General features: G+C 43.2%; 2 protein-coding genes and 3 pseudogenes across 2 annotated transcripts; all 5 read right to left on the bottom strand.

Moving 5' to 3' along the window:
- Window positions 1–7,001: 7,001 nt before the first annotated feature.
- LOC147436159 (uncharacterized) lies at window positions 7,002–8,320 on the bottom strand. The gene has a single exon (XM_086489068.1). It carries the CDS (start codon window positions 8,303–8,305, stop codon window positions 7,634–7,636), a length of 672 nt encoding a protein of 223 aa, XP_086345194.1. The 5' UTR covers window positions 8,306–8,320; the 3' UTR covers window positions 7,002–7,633.
- A 1,364-nt stretch (window positions 8,321–9,684) lies between these two features.
- LOC147436158 (uncharacterized) lies at window positions 9,685–12,061 on the bottom strand (annotated as a pseudogene).
- A 540-nt stretch (window positions 12,062–12,601) lies between these two features.
- On the bottom strand, window positions 12,602–13,130 carry LOC147436157 (uncharacterized; annotated as a pseudogene).
- A 39-nt stretch (window positions 13,131–13,169) lies between these two features.
- On the bottom strand, window positions 13,170–13,847 carry LOC147436156 (uncharacterized). Its single transcript, XM_086489066.1, has one exon. It carries the CDS (start codon window positions 13,845–13,847, stop codon window positions 13,170–13,172), a length of 678 nt encoding a protein of 225 aa, XP_086345192.1.
- A 513-nt stretch (window positions 13,848–14,360) lies between these two features.
- On the bottom strand, window positions 14,361–17,782 carry LOC147436155 (uncharacterized; annotated as a pseudogene).
- Between the last annotated feature and the right edge of the window lie 338 nt (window positions 17,783–18,120).

Below are 18,120 nucleotides of genomic sequence, written 5' to 3'. Positions count from 1 at the left end.
TCACTCGACCCTCAACAAAGGCTGCAGTAAATCTGACAATACATAGACTTCCCACAAAGTCATACATCCACAAATTTCCCACTGTATGTTGTAACCGCTGCGGCGGTTGTTTGCTGCGTGACTCACAGCCAGCAAACCCTCAACAGACATACATCATCTCTGACAATACATCCCATGTGGAAGTACCTGCAATGTCAGGATGAAATCTGGAATATCAAGCAACAAACACAAGCTACCTGATGAACTAGTGGATGTCGCCTACAGTCTCTGTGTAGATGCGCCCGTATCGTATGTGACACGCCTCCAAGAACTGTGAGCCGTCCTTCGATGTGTAAACAGCCACAAATCAACACTCTGGGAGTGTCGATATCCTCAGCACCTACAGTCGTAGGCCGAAAACCCCAAATTTGCAGAGTCGGATCTGCACCCGCTGAGACCACGTAGTCGAAAATGGCCTGCGCAGACCATTGTCGAAGCCGAACGTTGGCCGAGATGACCTCAGAATGAAATTCTAAGCACACCAAGGCCTTCGGTCTCTCCCACAGGATTTGGGGCCGTGTCTTCGCCTGTCGAATTTCACTCCAATCTGAGTTGGTGACTCTAGCCTCCTGCAGTGCTGCCCCGAGCCTCGATCTGAGCTCTGATACCAGTTGAAGGAGTACGAGCGGAAGTGCGACGCGAGAGTGCGAGAAGAAGAGCACGACGATATGGTGAACTCACTCTACTGTAATGAGTAGAGCATAATGAGTTCTTATTAGGTTTTTACAAAAGAATATGTGTACATACCTGGCGGCCCGCCCACTTACCTGGGCGACCACATTGGGCTTTATACCCCAACAACAGCAACCACATGAGTAGCAGCTACAAGACTTAGTCGATTAGCACGTACTTCACATTATTTTTTTTGTTTACCTAATAAAAATCAATTATTTCATTCTAATTTAGAACCATATGATATCCGTTCAATTAAAATAAGATCTTCTCATGTAATTATAATTGATGAATTCTCAATGATGACATCACAAATATTACATACAATTATACTCCAAATTTCATAAGCTTATAATTTATCTATGCTAGAAATATTTAATACTAAAAAACTACTTCTATTTGGAGATATAACGCAATTGCCTGCAATATGTAATTGTAAAAATAAAGACTTGATATGCCAAAAATGTGTAATAACAAATTCTACATTTTGAAAATTAGCTATACACCACACATTATATACCTCAATACGTCATTGTTCAGATCTAGACTTCATTGATTCTTAAATATAATCAGACAAAGTAAACCATCTAAATCACAATTAGATAAATACTTAAAAGATACATTTATACAGGAGAAAGATTTAGAACAATATATAAATAAAGACAACTATATTATGTACACATAATAAAGATGTCATATACTGTAATGACCTCATATTATTAAAAATATTCGACCCTTTCAATATATTCAATATAGATATTGCTACTACAGCACATCATATACCAGAACTACAACATTGGATAAATGATACAGAATTTCATACCCTATCCAAAGTAGCAATAGGGGCATTAGTAATGTTTACACAAAACATAGATCTCGCAATAGGTATAGCTAATGGAACTTTTGGGACAATCGTAGATATTAAATATAACAATATAACATCTATTATAACAAAACTTATAATACGTGTAAATCATACACAACAAAATGTAACTATTAGAAGATCTAAATATCAAAAAAAGACATACAATGGAACATGGTATCATAAAACATCTTTTCCACTAACACTAACATATGCAATGACTGTACATAAATCCCAAGGATGTACTATCTTTGGTAAGTCATTATTAATAGTTCGAAAATGTTTTTCTCTTGGACTATTATATGTCATGTTGTCTCGATCGACTAACCGAAAGAACATAAAAATATTGAATTCAATTACAATCAACGATTTCTAAATACAAGTAATAAACCATTATATATATAAATATTATTAACTTACAAAAGTATGCTCCAAAGATTAAAACAAAAGTAACGTATGCTAAATTATTTTATATCAAACTTAAGGTGCTATAATTTATTACTATATTGATATAAAAGAAACTATTAATAAATTCATTTTTATATTTTTCAGATTGAAAGCTAAAAAATATGGAGGTAAGCTTATATCTCTAATCACATACTTCAATATTTATAACCTTAAATGTATAAATTGTGTTAAAATATATTAGGTCTTCAATTCTATCAAAGCTAAAGCAAAAGCCACAATAGACCTACAAGAAAAAGAACAAGAGCAACGAAAATAAAAAAGGCAACACAGAGAAAACTTCTTCTTAAAAATCAAACAACTTAAATATGCAAATATCTCGAAACGTGATCCAATAAATTACATTTATGGCTCGCCATCTTATGATGAGCTAAACCAATATATGGACGCAGCCGATAATATGTTTCAAACATGAAAAAAAATACATACTACTAAAGAACTCCCTGCAGATGATAAATAATTCAGCTTATGTTTTAAAAAATTTACTTCTATTATTCATAATTTCAAATATAATTAATTCAAATACAATTTTTTTGCAGGTCTAACAATACGAATTCTTAAGATATTCAAAGAAGATTTACCAAATGAAGATATAATGCTTGAGCGATACGAAGCTCAAGCTTTACTAGATAAACACACGAATGGAATTTCAGCATATGCTATAAACTTATTGCATTTTGGCTACAAGACTCTTTGAAAACTCTTGATAATAAACTAGCTTCAACCATTCTAAAAGAGTATGAGCAACTATACAACGTAAAAAACAAAGAAGATCCAATCACTTTGAAGGGCATTACAGTATCACTAGATATGGAATTTGCACGAAGGCAATATGGCACTACTTGCAAATTTTTCATTACTATGAATCAAAGCAATGGTATAAAATCATAATTTCTTCTCTATTTATAAATGATTATATTATTCAAACTAAATTTTTTTTACATATAACATTGTTTATAGATATGGATATAGCTAATAAAAGAGAATCATCTTTGCAATCAACTTCAATACCTATAGATATTACATCCACCAGTCAAGGTACAATTATTACTCCAAAAATTCTCATTTTACTCAAATACCAACAAGTTCAATAATATTTTAAATCAATTATCAACATAGTCAAATAATGCATTCTCACATCTCTCTCTCTCTCTCTCTCTCCACCCAAATGTTCAATAATATTTTAAATCAATTATCAACATAGTCAAATAATGCATTCTCACATCTCTCTCTCTCTCTCTCTCTCTCTCTCTCTCTCTCTCCACCCAAATGTGAATCCATTGTTTATTTTAAAATAACAATCTATATTCTAAAATATTTAAATATATTTTAAATATCTTATATATTTATATTATAACTCATAAAAGTTCATACAAAATCATTTTAAAAGAGTTTAATTGTTTTTTTTTTACAGAAGCAAAGTCTCCCCGAAAATCAACAACTCCAAAAAATAAAAGTAAGATTTTTATTTATAAATTACAATGTATAATAAATAAATAAATAAAAATATTGGACAAACGAATAATCTAAAAAGAAAGATTTTACAACATAAAAAACAATATACTAAATTGATGATAACTGACATTAGTAGATACAAGCCATTCAACAAAAAGTTCACGATCGAAATTATAGATTCAACAACAATAAAGGACAAAGCAAATCACTTAGAAACACTTTATATTAAGAAATTTAGATCGATTACTCCAAATGGATACAATGTTTTTTCCGGAAATCCTTCTTTTAATAAATACTATTACTTAAAGAAAAGATACCTTATTTAATTTAAAGGGTTGTTATCTCTTTCCACCTCTCTCTCTCTCTCTCTCTCTCTCTCTCTCTCTCTCTATCTATCTATCTATCTATTCAAAAAAATACATTATATATGTAATCTATTGCAAAAATGTATACATTTCACATTAAATCTAACCTTACACAACAACTTCACGCTCAACCATTAGCTAACTGCCCCATACTAGTTGAACTATAAGGGCTCACACCCCCAACATACATTATTTCAAGTATTTAGTGAAATTTCCATTGTGTTTGGACCACTTTTGGTAGATATTACATATACTTACCAATGTGCTTGTGACCAAGTCAGATCTGGTACATTTTTAAAGTGAAAATGCGATCAAACTCACATAAATTACTCATATAGGTATGTAATCTCTAGTGCAAGAGTCAAACTTAGCAAAAATCATCAAAATCCACCAATAAAAAATAATTGTGATTATTTTCTTTTAAGTTATTTTGGATACTTTTACCTCTGACAACCTACCATAGATGTTTTTCAAGCACTTCTATCAAGTTAGAATGAAATTTTCTCAAAATCTTCAAGTGGGAGAAAATAATCCGTGTTAGTCGCAAACTTTTTAAAACTGACTTTAAGTGCACATTCCAGCTTACTCAAGGGTTCATATGGCTTCCTCAACCACAATCTCTAACCCGAACCTCAGTTTTAATGAGCAACTAAGCTATTGCTAGGTTTGTAGAGTTTGAAACTTTCAAATCCACAAAAACAATCTCATGGATAACTCTTTTGGATTATGAATTGAATCAGGAATCCATCTTAGAATCTACTTACCCTACTCCTAATGGTTTTTTTCATGGGTAGTGGAAAGTGTCCACTTGCACTATTTTCTTGTTTTCTTGAAGTTTTATGAGCTTTAACTCTAGACTTGATTCAACCTAGTCGTCAAGCAACTCCAATGAACTTAATCTAATCTTAGAAGGCTCTCAACAAGTACATCTACTCCCAAGTTACCTCTACACAAGTAAGGACGACACTCGTCAACTGGCGATTTTAAAGTGAAATTTTTTACTCTAGGTCATCTCGAGGAAGTCAAGGACAATGTTCACTATGTACTCTTGTTTTTCCTAGTTTAGGCAACGGTGCCAAACGTGGGTGGGCTACCAAGCTTCACACTTGCCTTATTATAGACATAGCAAGAACCACGAACATAATTGTCAATTCATGGGATAAAGTAGATTTGACTAGTGCATGGAGGCTACATGAGAGTATCAATCTCCCAAAAAACATATCAACTATCTCAACTCAGACAGACGTCAATCATCAAAAGCTAGCCGCTAATCAATGAGGTATAAGTGCTAGTTTCTTGAGTTTCCATCACCCAATCATCACCAAATCACTAGGACAAGTAGAGAAGACCTAGATACATGCATCTATGGTCTCAGTTCCACCTTTCTACCACTTGCAAAAAATGTGATTATTCACAGTATGGCAGATTTGACCCAACTAATTTTGGTTTAAAATGCATGTGGAAGCTTAGCAATGAAATCCTAACACCTGTCCTATGATTATTTTTCCATTCCTATGCTTAAAATTTGAGTTATGAATATGAACTATGTTAGGACGAGGTGGTGACAAATGCTTTGAAACAGCAACAATGGCTTACCTTGTTGCATAGAGCTTTCACCTAAGAATGCAATGTCATAGACAGTTCACCAAACACACATTCCAACAAGGAGATACAGCTTCAAAGAGGCAATGGAGAGAGCATGACTATAAGGTTTCCACCTTTTTGGGAATTAGAAAATGAGCTTGATTTTTAATTGATAGCACTTAATATAAAAACTAGCACACCCCTAGCCTCAAACTAGTCGAAAATGGTATTTTTAAAATCTTAAAACACGCCAATACTATAGCTAGTACTGTCGAAATTCAATTCGGGCCAATTTTGACCGCCATAGAATCTCCAAAAGATTTCACAGTTAATTTAATCAAATAAACGATTGGATACAATAAGAACTAATTATATCACATGGCATAAAGGATAAGAAATCACATGGCCTGGAAGCTAATCATTAACTATTCTATCAAAAATGACAGAAATCCCATCCAAAGTAGCAGACTTTGACCTCAAGCTAAATAGGGGGTGGTCAGAAGGTTCCAGAACCCTTCTAGAATCCAATGAGTAGCTTGGGGATGCCCCCTCTTCTGTAGGGGCTGATTTGGACCTAATAAGATCTCTTTCACACTACCCCTGCCCCCAGAAGCCTATAAAAAGGCCCTGAATTCTCATATTACATATTCACTTGAGAATGCCTCTCAAGACTTGAGAGAAGCTTCACAAACCGCTTAAGAGAGCAAAAACTCTTAATCCAAGTAATTAGGATTAATCATGTGATGAGCAATTAAGCCAGATTAAATTTTCTCTATATATATTATAAATAAAGAAGAATTAAGTCTTTTATTATCATAAACTAATCCTATTCTATCTAGTTAATCTAAGATATCTTAATTCTTTGATTTTTATTAGTGATTAGCATTAATTAACTATTATTATAATTAATATAGCTTTATTTATGATCTAAATTAAGTATAAATCATTGTAATTAGCTTAATAGTCTTATGTTAGTTTTTAGAGCTTTATTATATTATTATTAAGCTATAGTAATTATGTGACAATCTAGTTGGTCATTTTATTGATTATTAAAGTTAGTATCTACTAAAGTTTTATTTAAAATCTCGTCTCTTGGATGCGTTCATTGTAGGATATTCTCAACATGGCTATTGCAAGGAAGCACTACGATGTTTTAACCAAATATGAAGGCAACAACTTTCTTCAAATGCAATCACCTATTCTTGCACCTTGAAGGGGTGTGGATTTTAACAGAGGATGAAGTTACCTCCTGCTAGGCACGCTGAAAATCGCTGGACAACACCGTTTTCATCACCTCGCAGTTGCGTTTTTGGGTGGACAGCAGCCTCTTGGCTTGTGTCTTTAACAGAGGATGAAGTTACCTCCTGCTAGGACACCATCTCATCGTGGTTCGTATGGTCTCTCACCAGTGACTGCTATAGTACACGGTATCTTCGACATCAGCTTGATCATCTACGGGCGTACAATCCTTGGGAAATCCATTCATTGTAGCCATCACTAGGCGGTTGCGCACTCCAAAGGAGGTGGTGACTCTTCCATTTTCTCACTAACGGGTGGCAAACGACAATGAGCAGGCGTCGTCGACAAAGACCCTTAGTACCTCGTCGTTGACTTCATCGTCTTCGACATAGACCTCTCTGGCTCAGCTGAAAGGACTGCTCACTGTCTACACTCGCAACCTGTGATGACGACAAGGATGCAACCCCACTGTAGGCTGCCCCGAGACCTGTATTTGCGTATGAATCAACCCTGTTTTTATCGTTTGTCCGTGTCGCATTCCTTACGCTGTTGCGTGCCTTACTTGTGATTACCAAGCCCTGCATGATTACCAAGCCCACTCTTTGTCATATCCCTGCATCTCACCCGGCTCTCTAGCCCGGCTTCCAACTGTCCATGCCATCTCCACCATTGAGGAGGTCATCCGCCACATCGCAGGAAACCTCGAGTAAAAGGACATCCAGTCCTTCGAGTGCACCATATTTGGCCAGTCAAGACAGTCCCGGAAGCTTAAGCTGCCCATATCTAGGCTTTGAGCATCTCCCACCAATGGGTACCTTGTCGAGAGTACCATGACTGAGAACTGGCCAACTGTGCCATCCTCAGCCCCATAACTGTGCATCCATAACATGACTTGCATCCTCTTACTCAACCGTGTCCTAATGGCGACCACTCGTGGAGGGTCCACCTTAACCTATTTCAGCTCAATGAATAAGCCATAAGAGAACTCAAACTGCCTTTCCTTTTGAATCACTATAACCACTGCCATGACCCGGTCACCATGCAACTCTTCGTCAAAAGGGTTCGCACCCGCTACGTTTCCATAAAAAAGAACTTTGTCATGCCTTCCCTGGTTTTGCCTGCGTAATATCCCGGGCTCAGCCTTCAATACCACAACCTGCCTTCTTTCAACCTGATTTCGAACAGGTTCAGGTGGTTTTAGCCACAACCCTTGGCCGCTGGCCTCCTCTGTCCATACCCGTTCTGGTTCCCTTACGCTCTCGGGAATAGTCTCCTCCAAAGAGGCCGGTACTGCAGCATAACCTGAAAACGGCACCCCACAAGGCACCTCCAACAACCTAGCCTGGTCTTGATGCCCATCGGCCAGGCCTAGCGGGTGTTCCGCTTCATTCAACAAATCTTGGACTTCTCCGAGCCTCACCTCTTTTTTAGTCCCATCATCCAGCACCTCCATAGGCATAAGCATTTCCATGGATCCCGTTTTGGGCGCGGCACATTCTTGTTCCGCACTAGTTTGCTTTTCCCAGTCATGCAGGAGGTACGAGTCAACAGTAACCTTTTTGCACTCCTCCCCACTTCCTTCATTCGCACAATACTCATTGTGTGAGTCTGGCTCGTTGGCCATCGATTTTCCTAGTTTTGGTTTGCTAACAACAGCACCATCATGCATAGGCCAGCTGTTGCAAGCTGTCGCATACTGGCATTCCTTCCTTGATCGAGAGGTAGGATTCCGTAAGTTCCTCCTGAGGCTCCTCATAGTCCCCAAGCTTTACATCTGGCTCGTAGGTCTATTCCCCATCCCACAGGGCATGAACAGCACCACATTCGGCTTCATGCAACAGTTTTTCCTCACAATAGGCCTCGGCATAGCCGAGAAACATTGCATCCAGCCTCCTCGACAACTCTTCCTCACTAATTTCTTTTCCTTCATCCTTTTTGAGGTTTCTCGGCTGGTCTCTCAAGTGGGACTTGAGCCCACATCTTTGTATGCGAGCAAGGGTGAGCCGTGGTGCTCAGAATCCTATTCTATTTCTTTTTATAGAGCCGTGTTGGCTCCCTGAGTCGAGGGGAGTTACCCCTCACTCACGGAATACTTATTGAGCTGGATTGACTAGTGACGCCGGCCACTATAGACCCAGACTTAGTTTAGGGTTTAGGGTCGAAGCCCTCGAGGCCTCGGAACATGACAATGTGCTAGCTTCGAGAAGCCGAGGAGTGGTGAAGGGTCCCGAAGTGTTCTCCAAAAAGGGGACCCGTAACACTCACCCCTCCCCCAAAAAAGCTCGATGTCCTCATCGAGTGCCTCTACATCATGAAAAACATCATAAACCTCATCCTCTGAACATGGCACATAGTGCCCAGTACCACACACAAGCATATACTTAGTGTCCTCTCCTACCATAAACTTAATCCAAGCGATCAACCCATGGAAGCCGCTCGGCTGCCAGCCCCACATTCTAGAATCGCATGTCGACGCACTGCCTTGCTGGCTGCAATAAGTGTACCGTTCATCTGCTGCCTTGCTGGCATGACTCCAGTGACTCTATCTTAGCCAACACCGCTTAGTGCTCGTCTTGCGAGAGCGTGGGCTCCGGTGAGCACCAGCCCGCACCGCATCCAGTATGTTTTATTTGGAGAGTTTCTTGGTTTGGATCCACAACAGGGAAATACAAGGTCAATGATGATAAGGGGTATGCTTGGCGAGTGATGATGCCCATATTGCTGCCCCTGTTTTACCTCAGCCCTGTTTTTATCGTTTGATTGTGTCGCATTCCTTACGCTGCTTATCACATGCGTGCCCTTCTCGTGACTACTAAGCCCTTTGAGCACCAACCATATCAATAAAACTACGACCATCAGTGTGCCCACTCTACATAATTGGGGGTCCCATGCCCTGTTTTGCATCTTCTGAAGTCAATCACTCTGATCGTTTTTGTGTATTCCTGCATCAGACAGCCTACTCGTTGTCCTCTATCTAGTCTCCTTCTGGTTCAGCATAACCTGCTGCCTCGTTGTGCCCTCTTGGGAAAATCCAGAAATCAGTCCATCAACTGATCATGACACATCCCGGTGGAAACAGCCTGGTGCCTACTGGCGCTACCCCTATTGGGCAAATCCAGCAATTAGTGCATTAGTGCGGTCCCTTTTTGGCTCCATTGACTAACCAGTTAGGGGACTCATTAGTCAAGCAATCAGGCTGCCCTGGCCAGCTTCCGTGACTTCGATCGGCGCCCATTTCAATCAGCACCACAGTGCCTCTGCTGAGGGTGCAACAAACAGTTTCCCGACCGTCTGCATCCCATAACTATTTCCACCATAACTAAGAGGCAATTACGAGTCTTGCAAAGACTACTAGCTGATCCGTCATCCAGCCATACACAACCGGACCCAGCCATCAAATGGGGGCTGCATTAAGGATAAAATGCCGAGACGAAAGCCACAAAACTTGGTCAAAAAAGAGCGGAAAAGTAGGGCTGATTTGATAAGACAAAGGGAGCCTAGAAGCGATTAACAAAAAGGGCCCAACAGGAGGGCTGGAGCTGATGGTGGGAAGGCTAAACTGTAGCCTGAACCTGCATATCCAAGTCTCAAGGAGGCAATGCAAACCAACCCCAGATGGGGATTATAATTGAACAACATAGAACATGTCCCCTCACTCAAGCCGGGATCCCACAACATGAATGTACGCACAGCTCTGGAATAGCTCACTCTACTAAGCTCTAACAACACGGAGAATGTGCCTAACCAGTAAGAAATCCAATCCGCACGTATCCACTACAGTTGATCCATGAATTTGCGTAGTGTATGGTCACTCATTTGGTCCGGAACCATGATAGAGAGTCCACGCTCTTGTGTCAATCACCCACTATGCTTATCCAAAACCAATGATGGTGGAGCATCTTATAATTCCAAAACCATCGGTACGGCTTATGCGCGGTCTCCCATAAAGGGGGCAAAACCATATCCCACATACGAAAGGCTGATCCGTGGTCTGTCATAAAGGGGGCAAAACCGTATCCCACATACGAAAAGACAACCAATCACCTAGAGACAAGAAGAGGCGATTGACTCAAGTAAACAACATATAAAAAATAATCCATCTTGCTGGTCCAGCTCTCCCTCAGACATGCAAAATTCTGACTGATCTAGAACCTCAAAGAAGCATATAAAATGACCCCTCAACGTAGTACACAGCTGATCCCAAAGCCTACCATCAACAAAAATCTAGACTGCTACCCTCGAACTCAATTGATAGGGAAGGTGGATGCGCGCAATGAGCATTAGTACCCAGTACAAGAAAACGAGCATAGTAATCGTTCCAGATTCGATATTCCAAAACCCCTACGCCCATACATTTTCCTGAAAAAATTCGGCCCAAATTTTGTTATGTTCTTGTATCTCGAACCCTAACCCGGACTACGGTAGTCAATGCTATCTGGGCCAGTAATAATGTCGCGTGCTGTCTCGCAGGACACCTCGAGAGAGTGGGCATCCAACCCTCTAAAAGCATCATGTCTGGCCCATCCGACCAGGCTCGGAGACTCCAATTGCACTCAACCAAGCTTCGCACGTCTCTAGCCAACGGGTCCCTGGTCGAGGGTACCATAGTCGAGAACTAGTTATTCGTGTCCTCTTCAGTTCCATACAGGTTCGTCCCCGGTAGGGCCTGCTTCTTCCAACCGAGTTGTATCCTTATGGCGACTGACCTCTATGGATCTGCCCCACGTAGCTTGGGTCCCGCAAACAACCCATAAGACCGCTTCGAAAACATTCTCCGTCAAATCTCCATAACCCCAGCTGAGGTCCGATCACTGTGCATTACTGTTAGGTCATGCCCCCAATCTTGTCCTGCTGTTTCTTGCACATCAATGTCTGTTCGCATCAGAATCACACCCATCACCTCTGGTAACTCACTGCTCATTCCACCCGAATGCAGGGAATCTGACCACCCTTTCCAAGCATCCCCACAACTCTCTTTACCACACATGCCCCAAGCCAGTTACCTCATAGCTTACATTCCTGCATCCCCGACCATCCTCGCGTTAAGGCTACTCGTACTTGTACTATAACTAGCATCCGCGGATGGCTTCGACATCAAGCACGTCCCATGCCTCAGCGACATACGATTGGTTATACGTGATCAACTGGCCCTTCCTGGCCCGCATCACGACATCCATGCAACGCTCTAGGTTCGCCGTTTCATCCTGACTTGACGGGCTGCCCAACCTCAATTCCTCCCATGCTACCAATCAAGCTGCCCTGGCCACCCTCCGTGACCCCGGTTGTCGCCCATTTTACTCAGCACCATGCCAGCTTCAGTGCTGCATCCAGTGAGCATTAAGCTATAGTACCATAAGACGAGCATAGTAACAGATCCAAATTCAATATTCTAGCGTTCCCAACTCCCTACGATTTCGGGAAAAAAATTGGCCCCAATTTTGCGATGTACTTGTATCTCGTTCGACTCTTTAGCCCTGACTACAATAGTCCATGCTACCCAGACCAGAACAAAGGTTGTCAGCTCTCTTGTAGGACACCCCGAAAGAGTGGACACCCAGCCCTCCAAAAGCATCATGCCTGGCCCCTCAAACCAGACTTGGGGGCTCCCGCTGCACTCAAACCAGCTTCGCGCATCTCTAGTCAACTGGCCCCTCATCGAGGGTACCATAGTCGGGAACTCGCTATTCCTACTCACTTCAGTTCCATGCCTGTGCATCCCCGACAATGCTCGCTTCTCCCAACTTAGATATATCCTTATGGCGGATAGCCTCAGTGGATCCACCCCACATAGCTTCGGTCCTGTAAACAATCCATAAGTCAACTTCGCGGACATTCTCCGTCCACTATCCATAACCCCAGTTATAATCCGATCATTGTGCATCGCTGTTAGGTCACACCCCCAATCACGTCCCGTTTCTTCTTGCACATCAATGTCCGTCCGCATCAGACTCGCACCCATCACCTCTGGTAACTCCGTGCCCATTCCCCCCGGTTGCGGGGACTCTAACCATCCTTCCCAAGCATCTCCACACTTCTCTTTACTACCCATGTTCCGAGCCAGTTTGCTCATAGTTGGCATTCCTGCATCCCCAACCGTCCTCGGGTCAAGGTTATTCATACCTGGGCTGTAGGTACCATTAGCTGATGTGTTCGGCATCAACCCCGTCACCCGCCTCAGCGCCATACGATTGGTTAGGCGCATATCAACTGCCCTACCTGGCTCGCATCCCTTACATTCAAGTGCACCCTAGCATCACGGCATTCATGCCACCTTCTAGGTTCACCATCTCATCTTGACTCGACGCATATTTCCCCTTTTCCTCCTCACGTGGGAAGTAGGATGCATCAAGGTCTACCTGGTGTTCCTCCTCAGTCTCTTTCTGTGTTTCATTGCTGCCCATTTCATCTCGCCCGCTGGCCACCAATTTCCCAAAACCTGGCACCAGCATCAGTTCATTCAGCCTTGTCAGCACTTGTCTTGCCCCATCCTACGGGAGATACACATCAACCTGATCCGCTTGATATCCCTCTTCGTCTTCCTCACTGACACAGTACTCACGACTTGAGTATGGTTCACACACCTGCAGCTCCCCATCCGACGGGTCATGATCAGCAACGCACCCGGCTCCATGCATCACTTCCTCCACATAACAGGCATCGGCGTAGCCGGGGAACATCGCCTCTAGCTTGCTTGACAGTTCTTCCTCGCTCATTTCTTCCTCATAACAATCATCCGCCGTACTTTCTTCCACTTCCTCCACACACAAAGCATCTGTACTCCCCTCTTCTTTCGCTTGTGCTGCCTCTCGGGCCAACTTTTCATGCATCAGAGACACGTCCTCAAAAAAACAGGTTATCACCTGCTCTTGCCGACGGAGTTCGTCCTCCATGCTTGCTTTCTTCCCTTCGAGTACCTTTCTCGTTCTCTTACTTTCGATCCGCATCTCCTTTACATCCCGGTGGTAAACCTCCATGATTCTGGAGCGTGCTAGGGTCAAGGCTTGCATAGCATCTTGCACCGCCTCCCATTCATATCCCTGCTCGCCATTGCTCCATCCATCATAACACGAAAACACACGGCGCATGGCTTTTTCGAAACATAGAAACGCCACTTCCCCACTGAACCACGCCTTTAGCGAGGTCATCTTCAAGAGCTCTGATACCATATGTTAACCCCCAGGTGCATACATAGCATAAGGAGGCACAATGCACTGAACACGGGCTCAACAATAGCCCAAGAGTGAACTAAGGCCGGGTCTATAGTGACCGGCGTCACCAGTAAATCCGACTCAATACATATCCTACGAGTGAGGAGAGACTCGTCTCGACTCGGGGAGCCAACACGGCTTGTTAGGTGCAGCGGAATGATTGTTTCCGTTTGCTCAAGATGAGTGCTCCGAACTATGCTCAAGGTTCCTTTTGTTCTTATGGAAGGTAGAGCCTTCCGTTCTTAATGAGAGAATGCTATGATCACAAATAAAGTGAATGGACACTGTGCGTGCAAGTGTATGAGAGTGAGAGATAGAGAGAGAAGAGAGATACGACACCAGGGACATTGTAAAACCCTCCTCCGAAGGCCCCACTCCCTTCGGCGAGAGTGGTCTACTTATGATTGCACAATCTGGTACAAATGGTATGCATGAGACTAATGCAAGTCTAGGCTATGTCGACGATGACGACGGTGATGACGACGACGACACTAGGGCTGAAATCTTCAATCTTTCTACTGCTGTCCAAAAATGCTATGGGCTGAACTCTGCTAATCTTCTATTCGCTGAATTTTGACTCTATGTCGGTGACGATGTCGATGACGACGATGCGACGACAATGGGCTGAAAACGCAGATGCTGAAAGCTGCGTTTTCCAGGCTGAAACTATAAACCTTGCGGAAACTGACCGTGCGGCGAGGAACTATTGCGGGAAGGTGAGATCTGCGAGGTTCGGGACTTAATCTGCAAGTACTAACTGCTGAAAACTGAAAACGCTGATGTTCCTTGACTTTTCGTCGCGGTAAAGGTGCAAAACGCCGGGGCTAATCTGCAACCAGATCTGTAACCGAAAACGCTAGGGCTGAATTTTGGTCCTTCTGTCGCCAGGATTTTGCAAATGCAAAAACGCTAGGCTGATCTGCTGTGTCCGGCTGTCGCCGGGTTGGTCTGCAATGCAAATCGCTGGGGCTGATCTTCAATGGAGAAAACGCCAAGCTGTCCTTGGCTGAAAACACTAAGTCTCCTGCCCGGGGGGTTCTACTGAGAAGTTGCCTGCGGAGCGTGGAGCTCCTGCTACCTCTTCTACCATTTAGTGCTAACTTGGGTTTGCTTATATATTTTCTTAGCAAAATTGCCCTTCCTACTTTTGTTGGAAAGTCACTTAAAAATAATAATTGAAAATACCAAAAATAGGGAAAAAAGGCTAAATGCACTGGAAAATTCCCCTGACTGAATCTGATGGATTATGAAGGGAATAGTGATGATCATGTTGTGTGCAACCAGAGGATATGCATCTACATTAAGTGACTGGGCATGCATGGTCTACGAATAGACTCACAAAAGTGCCAGATCACTTCTAAATCTAGACTGACTGAACCCTTGTCGTGTTGTAGCTTGTCCACGGACACATAGGGTTGGATGTGTCACGTGACACGGCTCAACCAAAAAAGGAGTAGGATAGGGTTTGGAGCACTAAGGCTCACCCTGTGTTGCATACAAAATGTGGGCTCAAGCCGTGCTCAAGAGACCAGCCGAATAACCTCAAAAAGCCTCGACACTCTGGCTTAGCTGAAAGGACTGCTCATTGTCTACACTCACAACCTGTGACGACAAGGATGGAACCCCACTGTAGGCCTTGAGACCTGTATTTGAGTATGGATCAGCCTTGTTTTTATCGTTTGTCCGTGTCGCATTCCTTACGCTGATTATCACCTGCATGCCTTGCTCGTGACTACCAAGCCCTTGGAGCACCAACCGTATCAAGAAAGCTACAATCATCAGTGTGCCCACACTACCTAATTGGGGGTCCCATGCCCTGTTTCGCATCTTCCGAAGTGGATCACTCTGATTGTTCATGCGTCTTCCTACCCCAGACAGTCTACTCGTTGTCCTCTGTCTAGTCTCATTCTGGTTCAGCATAATCTGCAGCCTGGCTGTGCCCACCAGCTGATATATACCAGTCCGTGTGAGTACCAGGCCCCTCGATTCGTGTTTATGTTGCTCATCTCCTGTTCGTCCAACATGTTTTTCCCTATGGGGAATCCATCGGCCATCTATGGCCTGCATTCGAGTCCTAACCTTCTGATCCATTAGGAGCAATACTGGTCTTTTTACCTCCCGTCTATCAAGACGGGCAAACCCGGCCGAGTGCATTCCCTCGTGCTATTATCTCTGCACCTCCACGCATGCATGCCGTTCCATAATCGAACGCATCCCAGTATTGGGCACCTTCTCCGGGGTCCCATATGAAGTCACTGTGCGCATTCACCTTCCCTATCAATTGAGTTCGAGGGTCAGTCATGATGACGACGACCTCTGTTGTCCTTCCCTTCATGCCGGCCAACGGCTTTGCATGTCTTCTCCATCAGCGGGCCCTTTTTGGCTCCATTGACTAACCAGTTAGGGGACTCATTAGTCAAGCAATCAGGCTGCCTTGGCCAGCTTCCGTGACTTCGATCGACGCCCATTTCAATCAGCACCACAGTGCCTCTGCTCAGGGTGCAACAAATAGTTTCCCGGCCGTCTGCATCCCTAGTCAGGCGGGTCTTCCACTTCGTCCACACACAAAGCATCTGTACTCCCCTCTTCTTTCGCTCGTGCTGCCTCTCGGGCCAGCTTTTCATGCCTTTAGCGAGGTAATCTTCAAGAGCTCTTATACCATATGTTAACCCCAAGGTGCATACATATCATAAGGAGGCACAATGCACTGAACACGGGCTCAACAATAGCCCAAGAGCGAACTAAGGCCGGGTCTATAGTGGCCGGCGTCACCAATAGATCCGACTCAATACATATCCCACAAGTGAGGAGAGACTCATCTCGACTTGGGGAGCCAACACAGCTCAACCAAAGAAGGAATAGGATAGGGTTTGGAGCACTACGGCTGACCCTGTCTTGCATACAGAATGTGGGCTCAAGCCCCGCTCGGGAGACCAGCTAAATAACCTCAAAAAGCCTCGACACTCTGGCTCAGCTGAAACCAGGTGGAGAGTAAGTAGTCCACAACCCACGGCGGGTAAAAGCACATTCACAGCCCACTACGGGCATGAACCATAAGCCAAAAGTAAAATAAGGACCTTGTGCCCGATGTCCTGCCAAAACTGTCCGAAGTTGTCCTGTCTACCACACGCAGCCCTTGGCTGAATTGATATTGCCTGCAACAAAGGCTACCCCGCAGGATGCAGAGCATGTACCATGCGGAATATAGAGGATGCACCCCCAGCGGGGTCTGCTCCTGCTTCAACCCCTGTAGGAAGATAGAGTCCACACAGCCCCCGGCTGGAATAACCTGCGCATCCGTACTCATCTCATCTCGGAGAGAGAGAGAGAGAGAGAGAGAGAGAGAGAGAGAGAGAGAGAGAGAGAATTGTACCTACCTTTACTTCAGTGCAGAATAGATTCGAGAAGAGCAGGTTCAATCTGTAGAAAGATAGAGTCCATACAGCCCCGGGCTGGAATAACAGTACTCATCTCACGAGAAAGAGAGAGAGAGAGAGAGAGAGAGAGAGAGAGAGAGAGAGAGAGAATTGTACCTGTCTTTACTTCAGAGCAGAATAGATTCGAGAAGAGCAGGTTCAATAAAGCAGAAGAAACTGACGCCTGCCTTTACTTCAGAGCACAATAGATTGCGAGAAGAGCAGGTTCAATAAAGGAGAAGAAATTGACGTCGGGTGCAGAGAAAGAGTGAAAGTGGGAGAAAGAAAAGTCACGAATGTCGCGATCTCATTTGTGTCTTTTTGCTAACGTAGCATAGCTCTCCTTTCAACTTTCAAAAACTAGTCTTTGGGCTAACCGCCCTAAACATATCAACTATCTCAACTCAAACAGACGTTAATCATCAAAAGCTAGCCGCTAATTCGGCCAGTATAAGTGCTAGTTTCTTGAGTTTCCATCACCCAATCATCACCAAATCACTAGGACAAGTAGGGAAGACCTAGATACATGCATCTATGGTCTCAGTTCCACCTTTCTACCACTTGCAAAAAATGTGATTATTCACAGTATGGCAGATTTGACCTAACTAATTTTGGCTTAAAATGCATGTGGAAGCTTAGCAATGAAATCCTAACACCTTTCCTATGATTGTTTTTCCATTCCTATGCTTAAAATTTGAGTTATGAGCTATGTTAGGACGAGGCGGTGACAAATTCTTTGAAACAGCAACAATGGCTTACCTTGTTGCATAGAGCTTTCACCTAAGAATGCAATGTCATAGACGGTTCACCAAACA

The sequence above is a fragment of the Adiantum capillus-veneris genome, chromosome 18 (assembly GCF_014529385.1).
Source record: "Adiantum capillus-veneris isolate H3 chromosome 18, ASM1452938v2, whole genome shotgun sequence".
NCBI lineage: Eukaryota > Viridiplantae > Streptophyta > Polypodiopsida > Polypodiales > Pteridaceae > Adiantum > Adiantum capillus-veneris.
Note: the sequence above shows the minus strand (reverse complement) of the source record. Positions and strands in the feature narration are given on the sequence as shown.